At 35.5% G+C, this 15896-nt stretch overlaps 1 protein-coding gene across 3 annotated transcripts in view; it reads left to right on the forward strand.

Moving 5' to 3' along the window:
* Positions 1 to 15896, forward strand: part of LOC140147862 (amidase-like) — a 33737-nt gene that overhangs the window by 9989 nt on the left and 7852 nt on the right. The window contains exons 1-3 of one of the 3 annotated variants that reach the window (XM_072169635.1): positions 7826 to 8078; positions 11029 to 11263; positions 11935 to 12107. The exons of 1 other annotated variant lie outside the window; for it this stretch is intronic. In XM_072169635.1, coding sequence (XP_072025736.1) covers positions 8048 to 8078; positions 11029 to 11263; positions 11935 to 12107 — 439 coding nt within the window. In that variant the 5' untranslated portion in view covers positions 7826 to 8047. Of the gene's footprint in view, positions 1 to 70; positions 1850 to 7825; positions 8079 to 11028; positions 11264 to 11934; positions 12108 to 15896 lie in introns of those variants that run through there. One more of the 3 variants, XM_072169634.1, reaches the window with a different exon arrangement.

Consider the following 15896-nt stretch of genomic DNA (forward strand, 5'->3'; position numbering starts at 1 on the left):
TTGAAACAGCTTAATGATTTTTAGTGTCTAGATTGAATTATTTTACATGTTTTTATTCTCTTTTATATAGAGCGGTCAAACTACTGCGTAGATATGATACAAAACACGGGACAAAACACTATGGCGGCTGATATAACAGGCCATCCAGCACTTTCCATCAACGCAGGCTGGGTTGACAAGCTACCTGTAGGGATGACGATCGTAGGAAAACACTGGGATGAAACCACCGTCTTGAAAGTAGCACGCGCACATGAAAAAATTATGGGAAGTAATTAGCGTTAAAAAAATTGGCAAAAGAAAGAATATCAAGTTAACCTCGAGATCTTAAAAGAAGCAAAATCATATTTTCATGCAAAAAAGCTGCAGAAAATAGTTATCAATCATTAATTATTCGGCGATACAAAATAAATGAAAATTAATCTTCATTCAGTTTTGTAACAACGTATACTCGCTTGTCATATGCGCCTTATTTGAACATAATCATAAATAAAATCAACATCGATCATCTCATCTCTTGAATATTGCCCATTTCAATGAAAAACACGTTGTTTCTTTACATAAGAAGCCGAGGCAAATCCTGATGTTTTTATTGCCTTACATTTCAAAATTGTTTAAAAAAAAGATATTATCCACCAATATTATATAATTATTATATTCTTGTACTATATTCGTTAAGTTAAGCACTTTTATAACATCAGAAAATAAGTTCTTATCTTTACATTAGGAAGTTTTTATTTGTGCGTGTGTTTTTGTTTCTTACATTTTAATGTTGAAAATAATGACACTGCGCCTACTGTGGTGTATAAGGGCTATGGTATGGGAAAATATATGTTGCTGCATTAATTGCACCAACGTGCTTCATAATTAGGCCTAGTCTTCAACAGTACATGCTTCACAATTACTACCACAAAATATATTTCAATAGTACGTGCTTCACAATTACTGTCAAATAGTCCTCAACAATACTTGTCTCACAATTACTATAACCAAATAGTCTGAACAGTACATATGATTCACAATTACTACTACCAAATAGTCTTAAACAGACTAAAACAGTACATGCTTTACAATAGCCAAATAATCTTCAACAGTATACAGGCTATACCTTATAATTACTAGAACCAACTGGTCACTCTTAAACAGTACACACTTCACAATTACTACCAGCAAATAGTTTTCAATAGTAAGTGCTTCACACTTACTATCAAATAGTTTTCAACACAAAATTACTGCGATCAAATAGTCTTCATGTTTCACAGTACATGTCTCACAATTACTACAACCAAATAATCTTCAAAAGTACATGATCCACAATTACTGCTACCAAATAGCTTTCAATATTATGTGCTTCACAATAATCTATCAAATAGTCTTTAACAGTGCATGCTTCACAATTTAATACTGCGACAGTCTTCAACACTACGTGTTTCACAATTACTACTACCAAATTATCTTCAACAGTAACATGCTTCACAATTATTACTACCAAATAATCTTCAAAAGTACATGCGTCACAATTACTGCTACCAAATAGCTTTCAATATTACGTGCTTCGCAATAATTTATCAAATAGTCTTTAACAGTATATGCTTCACAATAATCAAATAGTCTTCAACACCACGTGTTTCACAATTACTACTACCAAATTATCTTCAACAGTACATGTTTCACAATTACTAAAACCAAATAGTTTTCAACAGTACGTGCTTCGCAATTACTAGCATCAAATAGTCTTCAACAGTAAGCTTCGCAATAATTACTACTACCAAATTGTCTTCAACAGTTCATGCTCTGTAGAGTAGAAATGTAATTATCCACGTTCCAGATAATCAGATATTATATTTTTATTATTGTTCTGATAAAAAATAGTTTTATATTCTAGTTTTATTAGTGTCATATAAACTTGACTATATATGTGAGATTTAGTCAGATTTACTCGCAAACACAGAAGCTGCCAAAACATGTATCTGTGCATGTCGAATTGGCAACCTATTAACCCATCATTTAATGCTCTGCGTGCTAGCCATGCGCTTCAATGGAAAAGATTCAAGTTTTGAAACATTTTCTCAAAATATCAAGAGCTATCTTAAGAACTGCTGAATCAATACTAGGCTTGTTTGTACTCATTTTAATGCATTTTTCATGCTGATCTCAAATATGGTCATGAAAATTTGCATTTCTGAAATTTTTGATTTTTTTTAAATTTGAAACTTGTCGTCTGCAGTCGACACCCACGTGAAGAGAGTTAACAACTCATCCATGGTACAGTTTCCATGTTGTATCACGGTGGCCTTTCGTTTGAGGGCAACTACAATTAGCTTTACACCAGGGTCCATCAATGTGTTGTCTAGATCATGAGACAATGAGAAAAGTCGTTTTTGTCCATGGTATTCGTAGGTAAACTTAGCGAAAACGTCAAAAGTTACCTTCGAATAAACCAATTTGGACACAAATTACTCAGAAACCAGAAGATCGGTAAACGTTTAAAATGAAACACATATGACAGCTGACAAATCCAAGTATTTATCCCCTTCTAATCTTCTTCGAATCTGATTTTTCTTTCAAATGAGCAGACCATACAGGCATACAAGCCTTCGTTATGTACCAATATGGGCATTGGAATGAATGGCGGTGTTTCACAATACTGTCATGATGTCAAATTGTATTCGTAGGTAATATTCGGTTACCGAAATTTACCTACGAATACTTGCTTTTATTGTTGACATCTCAGAAATATTTAAACGCAGGCTATTGAAACTTGGTAGAAATAAAGAGTGTATTACCCTGCACCTATTGCTTAACTATTGTTTACTATTCTCTCAGTTTGTGGAAATGACACAGCTTTTAACATGTATTCGGAGGTAATGCATATTTTTTACCAAACCTACCTTTGTGCCATTTAGAATTTCTGGCAGCTAAACACAATAATAAAGATGTCCGAATGCAATGCATTTCAGTATTGGACATATCAAAGCCTGTATCAATTGCGCATTTATTAGTGATTTCCATTTTTAAAGATATATCTAGTGCTATGAAAAATTGTATTCGTAGGTAATGTAAAAAATACATTGTACCACTCAAAAAATTATCACAAAAAATTCATAATTATGTACAAATATGTGAACAATTGAACAGGCAATCTTTGAATACACACCTTTCAGGAAATCAATTTAGATTCAATCCAATGACTTCTTTTCATAACTTATTTAGATGTTTTTAAAAATACTTTAAGAAATATTTTGAAAAAATGGGTAAAAATAGCATGTTTTGGGGTCTCTGTGTCTAAGTTTTTCACAGAAGGGGGTTTTATTATATATGGCGCGAAGCGTATGATCAAGGCGAATAAACACAATACAAAAACGAATGCCAATTGATTAATACTTTTAAGTTATGGCCCTGAACATGCCGTGTACACTTTTCGTTTGATTTGACCACATATATATATATATATCTTGCCAGTTCTAACGTTATGAAAAAGTAACTTTAAAATGTTCTATTTTATTTCTTCATACCTGCCCAGCAAACACAAAAACGTTTTTAAAACGTTTTAAATAAGTTATATTTTGGCTTTTGGTTTAGGTAAAAACGTTTTAATAACATTAAAATGTCGGGTTGTATAAAGGTCATGATAACGTTTTGTATGAAAACACACTACAACAATATTTTTAAATGTTTTCAAAAATGTTTTGTAAACTATTTTTGCAAACATTTTTGCCAAATATTGTGTCAATACCTAAATAACATTATGTTAAAATATTTGAACTCAGCAAACACAGAAATGTTCTTAAATTGTTTTTTTCAAAACCTTTTAATAACATTTAATGTCGGGTTATATAAAGTTCATGAAAATGTTTTTAAAACGTTATTGAAAATATTTTGGGCAAATATTTTTCGAAAAATATTTTGTATCAAGTTTTCAAGAATGTTTTTGGAATGTTATTAAAACGTTTTTATACCCTTTATATAACCCGAGATTTAAACGTTTTCTGTAAAACATTTTTATTTGCTGAGCAGTAGATTATCAAAAAATGTTTTTTAAGGTTATGAAAACGTTTTATACTCTAGTATACCCTTTATATAACCCGACATTTAAACGTTTTCTGACAACCTTTTATAACCTTTTGCGAATGATGTCGAAAACGTTTTGTGTTTGCTGGGTGGAGTGGCTTTCCTGAACAGGTTGTTTCCAAGCAGGATATGCAGAGCTTCAAGTGAGATGTTCTCCGCTATCTTGTCGCTAACCCGTCAGCAGTGCATAATATACCTGCTGTTAATGCCAAGATTATGCCGAACCTGGACATGAAAATGGAATCTATGCCCAGCAAACATAAAACGTTTTCTACATTATTAGCAAAAGGTTAGAAAAGGTTGCCAGAAATCGTTTTAACATCTGGTTATATAAAAGGCATTAAAGGGTATTCGCCCTTTGCACGGATCCGCCATCTTGCTACCAAAACGAGGTACTCCCTGTAAACGCATGCGCAAAATTATATTTCTTTATTAGTTGAAAAAAAAATCAGAAAAATTAAAAACAAGTTAAATTCTTTGTATGTAAACAGTAGGGGTTTTGACGTGCATTTTTGTGTAATTGATCTATACTAAAAATGTTGAGTCATATTAATTCATTTGTCTAATTTCATCATTGTCTGTATATTTTTTATACACTAGTTTAGTTCTTTCTCAATGCTACTGTTGATGTGATGATCGTTGAACAGCTGTTTTTGATCGCTGCTTGGCAACGGAGTCGCAAAGATGTGACTTAGATTGTACTGTCCCTAGTCTCTGTTCATTGTGTTGCCTTGCTTTCTGACGGTGATGGCCTCTTTTATCCATCTTATGTATTTATCACTCTCTTTATTGGCAATCTTTGCCTAAGTTTTAATTTGTTAGTATCTTTACGTTTTACGGTAATCGCATTTATGAACTAGTGGTTCAAAATGGCTTAGTGACTTTTTATAGTGGTTCTCAATCATTTCAATTTCTTATTGCCCACTTTTTATTTACATGCATTCTTTTAAATAAGTACCGGGGAATAAGTAGGCCATATTCATAATTAATGTAAGGCGAAATAAAACCATATGCATATGTATATGATGTTCAGGCATCAAAACCGTGTTTTGAGTTTGATGATCTTCCGTGAAACTTGCTTTTGAAATTCCATCAATATGATTTATCCTTGTAAGATTTTCATCGATTGATACACCTAAATGCAAATTAAGTTCTTTTTCATAATACGATACTCCAGGCCCGTACGCAGGAATTTTTTTTGGGGGTGCTGATTTTGAAAAAGTGGACTTTTTTTCCAAGGGGGGGGGGGGCGATTTTGTGAAAAGTGGACTTTCTTTCCCAAATTTGGACCTTTTTTGACCAAAAAAGCTATAAAAAAATGATTTTTTTGCTCGCTACGCTCGCAATTTCTTAAATTTTGGGACTTTTTGTATACTTTTGCAAATTTGGGGAGGTGCGGTCGCACCCACCGCACCCCCCCCCCCCTGCGTACGGGCCTGCGATACTCCCTTCATAGTCCGGCTTCACCGGAGAGCTGGGGGCTTCACCCGTCAGCTCCAAAATAATGAAATTCCCTTACCACACGGGAGCTGTAACTAGGCGAGTAAAAAAAAAAGCTAGTTAAACTGCGAGTTACCCCCCCCCCCCACACACACACAGAGATTAGGTTTTTGTCAATTACCCCCCCCGAGGTAAGCTAAAGGCGAGCTACGACAAAGCCATCAAGTCCCATCGCAAGCATCGGCGAGTTACGACAACACCAACAAGTCCCACAAGCGAGTTACGACAACACCAACAAGTCCCACAAGCGAGTTACGACAACACCAACAAGTCCTGCTAGCGAGTTACAACAATACCATCAAGTACTGTGAGCGAGTTACAGCAGTGCCATCAAGTCCCACCGGCGAATAGCCTGCGAATTACGGCAACACCCTAAAGTCTCGCAAGCGAGTTAATACGACTTATTATTGGAATATTATCAATCGTAACTTGCTGTAAACTCGCCGGCGGGACTTGCTGTAAATCTTAACTCGCCGATAGGACTTGTCGTAAATCGCCGGCAGGACGTGTCGTAAACATCTTAACTCGCCGGCGGGACATGTCGTCAGTGGCGGCTGGTCCATTAGGGCACTTGGGGCTGTGACCCTGTGGCCTAATCCCATTAAAAATAAAATTTAAGTAGTTGTAATAATGTTCCATATATCACCTGTTTTATTTCATAAATAACAGTATGTTTACACATCACACCACACTTCACAATGCATTAAAACCATCTGTAGCAGTGATTTTCTATTCAATAAGGCAACAGTAGCTGTTTTAAAATATGGCAACTCCAAACAGGGCATGCCCCAAATGTACTTTATTTATACCATTAAAATAGCCTCATGCTCACTGCAAATGTGCTTAGAAGCTAGGGTCTCATTGAAAACCACTGCGCCTCTGAAGGTACATACTGGGCTGACCTTTGACTGCCCACTTACCATATAAGGTAAATGACTTAATGTCTCAAACTTGTGATACTTGTCACCAGTGCTCATTGATACTTTTGTACACAATAAACAGATGAGCTGATAGACTTTAACTAAATCTTTCCTGCAAAGCGCAAATTGTTATACACATGCATGTGGTTAGGGGCAGGATAAGTAAAACTTTAAGACTGGTGCAAGTCCATGCAAAGTTTTAGTTTATGTTGAGGTTTATGATTGAATACTTTAGAATTGAAGGTTGTATACAGGGTTTGTCATATTCATCATATATAAGAAGCTGCATGAGTAAATAAAATCATGTGCATTGATCTTCCTTTTGTTGATAAATATGAAGAAAATTTAAATAGCCAAGAAGTATCCAAGATTTAAGAGTTTGTTCATTATTATTATGATCTATTGTTATTCACTAGCAATATACATGTAGGCCTGGCCTATACTTCAGGATGTGCAATGCCTAAAGTGATGTTTACACTTGTCTCTGCAAACAGTTTTGTTTTGGGTTTTTTTGGTGATAAAAGTGAAACCCTGTATGGCTGTATTTTAGTAACAGCTAAAGGGCAAATAACTGGGATATAGGCCTACCTAATGCTAGGTGAGTCATTTTAATAGTACTTGATCTGAGAGCAACATCATCAGTGGATCTACAGTGTAGTACATCATCAGATTTATAAATATTCTTCAAGATGAATTCTGTTGATTATTTACTGGAAAAGCGTTTCTCTACGCATAGTCTGGAAACGAGACTGGAAATAAAGCGTTTAGGACGACATCGACCAGATAATTTTACAATTATTCAAACAGGAAAACCTGGCCAAAATCGCTCATTATCTACTTCTAGTTCGTGGTTTGATAAAAAAACATGGCTAACAGGTAGTGTTTCACGGAAGTCGCTGTTCTGCTTTCCCTGTCTACTATTTGGAGGAAGCGATGGCGGTACCTGGACCAAGAATGGAGTTACAGACTTGAAACATTTGTCTGAAAAAGTTAAAGTTCATGAAAGAAGCGCTGTTCATTTGAACTGTTGTTTTAAACTGCAAATGTTAGGAAGAGTCAACATTGGCACGCAACTTGATAATGGTTATCGATCTAGAATAAGGCAGCACAACCAAACGGTGGACGATAATAGACATGTCCTGTCCAAAATCATAGACTGTATTAAGTTTTGCGGTAGCTTTGAACTTGCACTTAGAGGCCATGATGAGACAAAAGAAAGTAAAAATCCTGGTGTCTTCAGGGGACTTATTGACTTTGTGTCAGAAATAGACACTCTTCTAGCAAAGCATCTTACAACCTCAACGGTATTCAAAGGTACCTCAAAAACAATCCAAGACGTATTCTCAGCAGGGGTCACACTTTAATCTCTGCAGGGGCTAACTCGCCATTCTAACTCGCTTTCATCTAACTCGCCCATTTTTAACTCGCCATTTACCTGTCCCCTTACCACACCACCAACGACTGTACATGCACATGGACTTAGCTTCGTGATGTATTTTCGCGTTTCAATAATGGAATAAAAAGCTATAAAAGAACTCGGACAAGGAAGTTGTAACAAAATGACTGAATCAGGCAAGGAACTAAAATCAGGTAACCGTTTTATGTAAACTTATATAATTACTATACTATTACATGAGTATTTAAAATGTGTAACTGCAAAATATAAAGTGAGTAGCCAAAAGCAGGGACCAACTTCAAGTATACAATATAGATCATGTTTTATATAATATTATATATTCTTCGACCTGTTACTCGACCCATGTTAATTCGTTTCCCGGGGTTCGTTGAAGTCATGCATAAACGATTCAATGCACACTGTACTGTCAACTGTCCGACCACAACACAATAGGAAAAATGGCGATTTCGAAGTTCAATGCAATGCAATCACACTATATCGGTTTATAGTTGTCTTGACGATTCTGAAAGGGTAACCGAATGCCGATATTTAAAATTCAAAGTAAAAAACATCTGGAAGAAGATTATTTGTCTGTCTTAAAGGCTCAGTCAGTGATTTGCTCATCCGGACGATCGTAAAAATCTAAAAATTCAGATTTTGGTACCTTTGATGTCATTGCCACAGATGTGCTATAATAGCCTCCTAGTGGTTCAGCCGAATGCCGTGTATTAAATATGAAATAAGACATTTGACATGAATCTGTAATTATTTCTCTACTTAAGTATTAAATTAGATCTACTACATGTAATTGATTGGGAGCTTAAATTTTGACAATACCGCAGTTTTCCTCGTTATGCCAAACGTTTCATTTCAAAAATACCGTTTTAATTTTAATGACTTAGGCCCTATATCCTTCTCTTACAATTATACAAAATGTTAATTTTTTACACTTTCACTGGGATCAGTGTGCATTTTGTGAAGAAATGAGAAAAAGAAATTGGACAAAGTGGTATGCAAAATGAAGGGGCAAATCTTCTCGTTCAATTGGTAGCATCAGTATCAATGACGCGTACATGCTTCTAATGGTATAAGTGGTACATGTTTTAAATTCACTTCATTTTGGAAAGCTTACTATCAACGGATTTCGTTAAAATTTTGGATATGTGTTGCTAACACATTAGGGAAATAATGTTGATGTGTAAAATGGGAATAAGTGGTCCCTGATTTCTTTTATGACTTCATGAACTTGGTGCTCCACAACTATCAAAAAACGAACCGGTTAAAATGCTTCTATTTTCAATGTTGAGCTATATTTTGTATTTTGAACTTGCGACACTATTTCACTGAAACTTAATTAAGCCATAGGTAACAGGTTACCACAACCACACTACAGCAATGTTGAAAAAGATTGTATTTGTTGTCACCTATACCACCATATTAGGTAGTTTTCCGTAAGCTTCATTTTTGTGATTTTGGTAACTATTTTATTTTATTTGCCCAATCCATCTCAACTAGGCAATCTAAATTGTACTCGCCATTTACATCCCAAGGTATTTTAGTATATCCACCTCACACATTTCCATTATATATCCAGTAACAGACAAAATATCAAAATTGATGCCTGAATTTGACCTGAACCAATTGACCTATAACCTGACCTTTGATGACCGTATAGCCTTTTTTAATCTCTTCCTAACAACACATTATAGAAGATACATACATGGTGTAGTATTAAATTGTCTATGTGGAAGAGATTAGGCCAGAGGATGTTTAAAGACATTCCCACAACCCAATGGGGTTTCTGACCTTGTATGTCTGGCTTTTGTACACATATGGTACAGTTGATCATGCCTTGCATTGGAATTGTGTGCAAATATCTGGTGTTTTCATCCTATTATTTAACATTCATAACATCGAGACTTAGGAATAAAATTAATGCAGTGGGACGATATGAATGTTTCCTGTAAGAAAAGCAAATATCAGTCCTAAGTCTCAACTATTAGCTCGTTGGCTGCAGTTTTAAAATGACCATTTTGTGTGTGTGGCAATGGGGACTTTGCCTTTAAAATTAGGTTATATTGATCAAATTTCCCAATCATAGTGCATTGTAGGAATGCCTTTAAGCCTCCTCTGAGATTAGGCCTATTTAATTTATTCAGTGTTATAATCAGTGAGTACATTTCTATAGTTAGTATAACAAAGGATTTAATGTATTCTATTCATGTATTCTACTTGGACATGTTCAATAGAATAAATTATGGTTTGTTATGAAACACACATCTCAGTTACTAGGATACAGTAAAACAAAAAAAATATATAGGGCTAAAATTATTTTCTTAAATGGTTTAAAAGCACTTTGTATGTAGAGATATTTTATAAGTTCAGCACATGAGGTGATGAACATATTTATATACTTAATAAATTTGCAACAAAAAAAAGAAGATGGGTACTGATGAAAATCAGGGTATTATACCTCCTTAATTAGTTACTGCATTATATCATTTTGTCCGTAGGCGTATGCTCTTTTAAGCGAGTTCGCGTGCCTTAATTTTTGAGTGAAAGAAGCGGGTCGCGTCACACGAAGCTGCTTTACTTGTTTCGAGAAACTATTCCATCAAAATGATATGATATCGTCAGTGGCGACACCAGAAACAATTTTTCGGGGGGCATTGTGGGCAAAGTGAAGTTCCAACAACCAACAAATTTTGCGAAAATTGGCGCAAAAAGTGTACATGTTCGTAATTTTGGGTTTTTACTAGGGGAGGAAAGAGTTCTGACTGGGGGAATCCCCCATCCCATCCCCAGTTGTTCCGTCACTTGATATCGTGAAAGACTAGAGCCTGTGAAAGACCATGTGTAATACTTCGGTGGGTGCTAATATACTGAGGGGTATTATTAAAGGATGTTGGTGCATCGAATTAAACCCTCCCTCATTTTCGATATTTACCGCAGAACACATTAATCAACATAAGATGATCCCCATCCCTGAGGTTACATCAGCTACAAGTTCTACACATTAGGCCCTACATGTAAAACATGATGTCGCCATTTCAAGCGCCGTTGGTGTAACCTACTGTGTATGTTACTATGCTCTCGGTTTGTTATTGCCATTTTTGCTAAAATATAACATTGTCTTCATAACAGAGCTATTTCAGGACCCGACAGTTCCTGGACCTACTACAGATGAGGTATCAGCATTAGCAAGACGTCTAAATTATTCACTAAGCGACGACGAAATAAAACAATGCCATTCTCTTATAACTGATGCTCTTAAGGGTTTCAACCGCCTTGACCATCTTGTGGAACCAACTTTACCTGTGAAGTATCCACGGACTCCGGGTTACAGACCTACTGCTGACGAAAACCCTTATCGTGCTTGGTCAGTATTACTTCAAGGGCCTTGAACTTCTTGTTTTCTGAACGATAACATGCAGGAGTGCTTATTTTAAGAGCAAAACTGCCCGTTTCATGTGGATGCAAGAGGATCGTATCTGCATTTTTGTTGAAATTGAGCAATTATGAAAATGTAAATCAAAATACAAATTTGGAGATATATTTGAAGTGCATATGTTAATAATTAATTCCACAGTATTAAGGTAATTATGTGCAGATATGACTTTCTTGCACGAGAAGCTGATCTTTTTCCCGGGATCTTTATGGATGTTGTTTCCTGGTCAGTTTCTTTTTTAAGCTCAGTCTAATTGTGTATGGTGCATGGTGTTACTTTGTTCAATAAGTTGCATTTAACAAGAAATCAGATATGCAGATACGCCATTTTCTTTCTATAATATTAATACAGACATGAGTCAAGTTATACAAGTTGTTGTATGTATAAAAATTGGCACTTTCATTCTGCACAGTTGACTTTTTCTTCACAATTTCTGCCGTTCAAAAACACCGTTTGAAACACAAATATGCCTCTCCTGCAAAATGATAAAAATGCAGACACGGCACATGACGTATTGTTTCCAGCTTTACTCTGTATAGCAACTTGCAAAAACACACGATGGTATAACAGTCGTACACATGTGCTTGTTCTTTTATTTCAAGGTATTGGAGATCCACGATTAAAGGAGCTGATAGTGGTAAATTGACAGGCAAGAAGATTGCAATAAAGGACAATGTGATGGTAGCCGGGGTACCTATGATGAATGGATGTCGCGCTTTGGAAGGCACTGTACCAGATGTTGATGCAACTGTAGTTACGAGACTTTTAGATGCAGGTTAGTACAAGCACTTACAGGCGCAAAGCTATATTAAGAGGGTTTATCCGATAGACTCAGATGGTAGGTGGAAGATGGGGGTCAGCAAATTTTGTTCATATTTTGTCAATCAAACATGTGTCCCTGAGTATTTACAGTGGAGGTATTAAAAAATGTTGAGGACCCCCACTGGGAGATACTGGACCCCCCTCAAATTGACCCCCATGATTGTCTTCTCAGACACAAAAACTTTGAAATGTGCACTAACTTTTGATTAGAGCCACGTAATAACGCGCATCTGCAGACATTTTATTTATACTTCACAGTAATAATACACATTTTGTCTCGACATAACAATTAAAAATTCTTTGTACAACATTTGGGTTGTTCCATCAAAAGTGCAAAATTGCGATATTTTCATGCTAAACTCAGGTACGGTGATTTTTCTAAGTTTAAAAATGAAATTTGATGAAAAGGGAGCCTATCAGAAGTAAACAACATCAACAAAACTATTACATAATAAATTAGGGCCTAAATTGTGTTGGATAAATGCTTATAGAACAGGACTATTCTATAAAGGGGTTCAGTACCCCGGGTCAGTACTAAAATTCTGTCTGTGCTGATTTAAAAATAACCTTTTTGCATCATGCTTTATGCACCCTCAAATGAATATTACCTTTTTCTTCCAAGGAACGCAGGTAGGGCCTACAATAATTATTTTCTATCACTATGTAGTTAACAACAAAGACAATAATATATTGGAACACTACATTGATCAAGTACATGAAGTAGGGGTGTTATTGTGTTAAACATAAAAACGCTTATGTATCTATGATTCTCGATTTTTGAAATACCAAAAATGCTGACACATTATATGGATTTTGGGGTTTGTATTGAGGATCCTTTGATGGTCAATATACTAGTAAACTGCTCTCTTTCATCTGAGTGACCTCTGTCTATTAAGGGGCGCATCCCACCAAATAACCTCTCCATCATAGTGAAAAGCATGTAAAAATCAACATTTTTAAGCGGCAATTCTACCACGCATGACAATAGTTTTCTTTATTTTTAGCTGTATTAAATAAAGCCTAAATTTTCACTTAAGCTCCAATTTTGTCTATCTTTACAGGTAAGGTTCAGTTTTTATTAACAAATGTTAGAAAGTGATGCTGCTATTTCAACATCGACATTAGTACTAAAACGGGCTCTGTTAGCAGTTATTCGGAGAGGGCCTATACTTTTCTTGTGAAATCGAATTTGCTTAATGTTACTGGGGAAATTCGCTTAAATATTAGTACAAATGGCCATTGCCATGACAACTGCCTTCTCTTTGAAATCTCCAATACATGTAGCTTAAAATTAAAGAATCCATGTATATCAATAGTATACTTATAAAGTGTATAATACAAACTTTTTTAATGCAACAAATTGCTCAAAATGAAGAAAATGGGTCAATTTGGGGTCAAACTGCCCAAAATTCAAAGGTCATAGGTCACAGAAAAATGTTGTTGCTGTCATCTGGGATGAGGGAGGCAACAAAAGTTGGTATATTGGGTTTTACCTTGATGATAATGGGGATGAAACGCGGGGGACAAAACCTTCGAGTGCACCTGATGCGCGTTGGTACTGATACCGGAGATGAAAGTTAGCAGCGACCACATGGCACTGATGATGATATCTAGGACACTATCATGCAGCAGTTTGAGATTGTGCCTGTGACACTTATCAGTTTCCGTAGCAACATAACAAGTAGCCATTTATACTGTGGTTTTTTTGTGTGTAAATTTTACCTCATATTGTGGAGATGTCCTTAAAATTTTTCTCCCAAATAGCCAGTATTGGGGATTACAAATTTTCTTTCCCTCATCTTATTTTAACATACCACTGTCACCGTAGAAGGTCAAGGGTCAATACACATGGCTTAGTTGGAGCTCTCCCATATTGACAGTGTAAAAAAAAGAGATCAGGAAAAGAGAATTTATTATCCCTGATACTGGCTATTCCGGGTAAAATGTTTAGGTCATGTTCACATGATGAGGGAATTTGTCAAATGTTACTGGGGAAATTTGCTTTAAAATTAGTATATATGGCCGTTGCCATGGAAACTGCCTTCTCTTTGAATTATTCTAGCTCACAATTAAAGAAGCATCATATAATCAGTAATATAAAGTGTAATACAAACTTTTGTAATGCAAGAAATTGCTAAAAATTTAAATACAATAAAATCCATTAAACTATCAAAATTGTAAAAAAGTCTGCAGTGCAAAAATCTACATTTTTTACTTGATGTAACGTATGTTGTGTGTCTATTTCGTTTTTCCAATTTATAGTGTTATGTAAGTTTTTACCTGTTGTCTAGCTTTTTCTGTAATTTAAATATGAGGTCTATGGTTCAAAATTTGGGTAAAAAAGGTGCATTGGGTCAGAAATGGTCGTAACTCAACACATGAAGATTTGAGACTACTTCTAACTGCATAAATAGATTGATTGACCAAAAAAAACCCCATAGACTAGACACCAGAACCTGGTAAAAAGACCCAAAAATGACAAAGTTATGGCTAAAAATGTGATTTTCAGGGGAAAATGTGGCCATTTTGGATTTTTGCTGTGCACATTCTTTTTTGAAACCCAGGCTTAACATTTTGTAATTTCATGTTGAGATAGGCCTAGGTTAAATAGAACATACAAAAAACCTTAACCCGAAGCAAAACAAAACAAGTCCCATTTATAGCCCACTCCTAGCATTAAGTTCCACCCCCAGGTTATTAGGATTTAGTACTTTGGGGTATGGGGCCCTACTAGGCCTAGTTCCTATAGCTTAATGCATGTACTGATGCATGTGATAGGAGCTTGTGATTTTCATAATAATCATAATACCACTAACATGTATGAATACGAGCTTGTGACATGAGAGGGGCTCATATTCAATGAGCATTATCTACTGGCGATTTTACCAATATGCTGTAAAAGAGAAACACCTACCCCTGTACTTGATTTGCATTCTTAAATGTGGTTCTTAACTCCTCAATGGAATAACTGACTATTTGCTCAAGAAAAGGGACGGCTACAGTGAAAAGATCTTATATTTGATGTTGGCGTTATATAGCATCATTATACCAATGTCACATATTGGGAAAATCCATGTTTGTGTTCTATGAAAAGTAAAAAAGTCTCCATGATTTTTATTGCATTATATAAATGACCTATGTACAGAGGTTCTCTCCTGTAATGAACAATTTGAGAAAGATTGAGGAACTCCTACAATGACGTCACAAAGTAGAGGGATATTTCACTTTTTTCAAAAGTTGTAAAATGTGAAATATGGGCCCCCACCCCTGTTTCATAAATGGAACATCCCAATATAAACATTTGTTGTTTTATATTTTTTGATAAAGACAAAGGATGAAAGAAGATGTGTAGAAAAATTTACTTTCATAGATGCTTGTCTTAGGTGCCAAAAATGTGTTCAAAAATGGCATAAAACGGCATTTTACAAGTCAGGGAAATACGTGTTAGGGGGCATATTTTAGGGGGCCCATATATCCCAGGAGGGGGCATAGCAGATTTTTTTATACTGATTATTATGAACACTTATCCAAACTTATTAAATTGCCAAAATATGGTTGAAATTTGCTGACCCCCATCTTCCACCTTTTTCCCATGGCATCAGTATTTCTCAGAAAATCTCTCTTAATACTTTTTAGTTCTCCGAATTGGATGCAGTGATTTTCAGAAGGGTGTAAAACTTAATTATGAGGCCCCATGTCACTGTGGAAAACGGGAAGTTATACGCATATTTTGAAAGATTTT

This window comes from Amphiura filiformis, chromosome 3 (assembly GCF_039555335.1).
Source record: "Amphiura filiformis chromosome 3, Afil_fr2py, whole genome shotgun sequence".
NCBI classification, from domain to species: Eukaryota; Metazoa; Echinodermata; class Ophiuroidea; order Amphilepidida; family Amphiuridae; genus Amphiura; species Amphiura filiformis.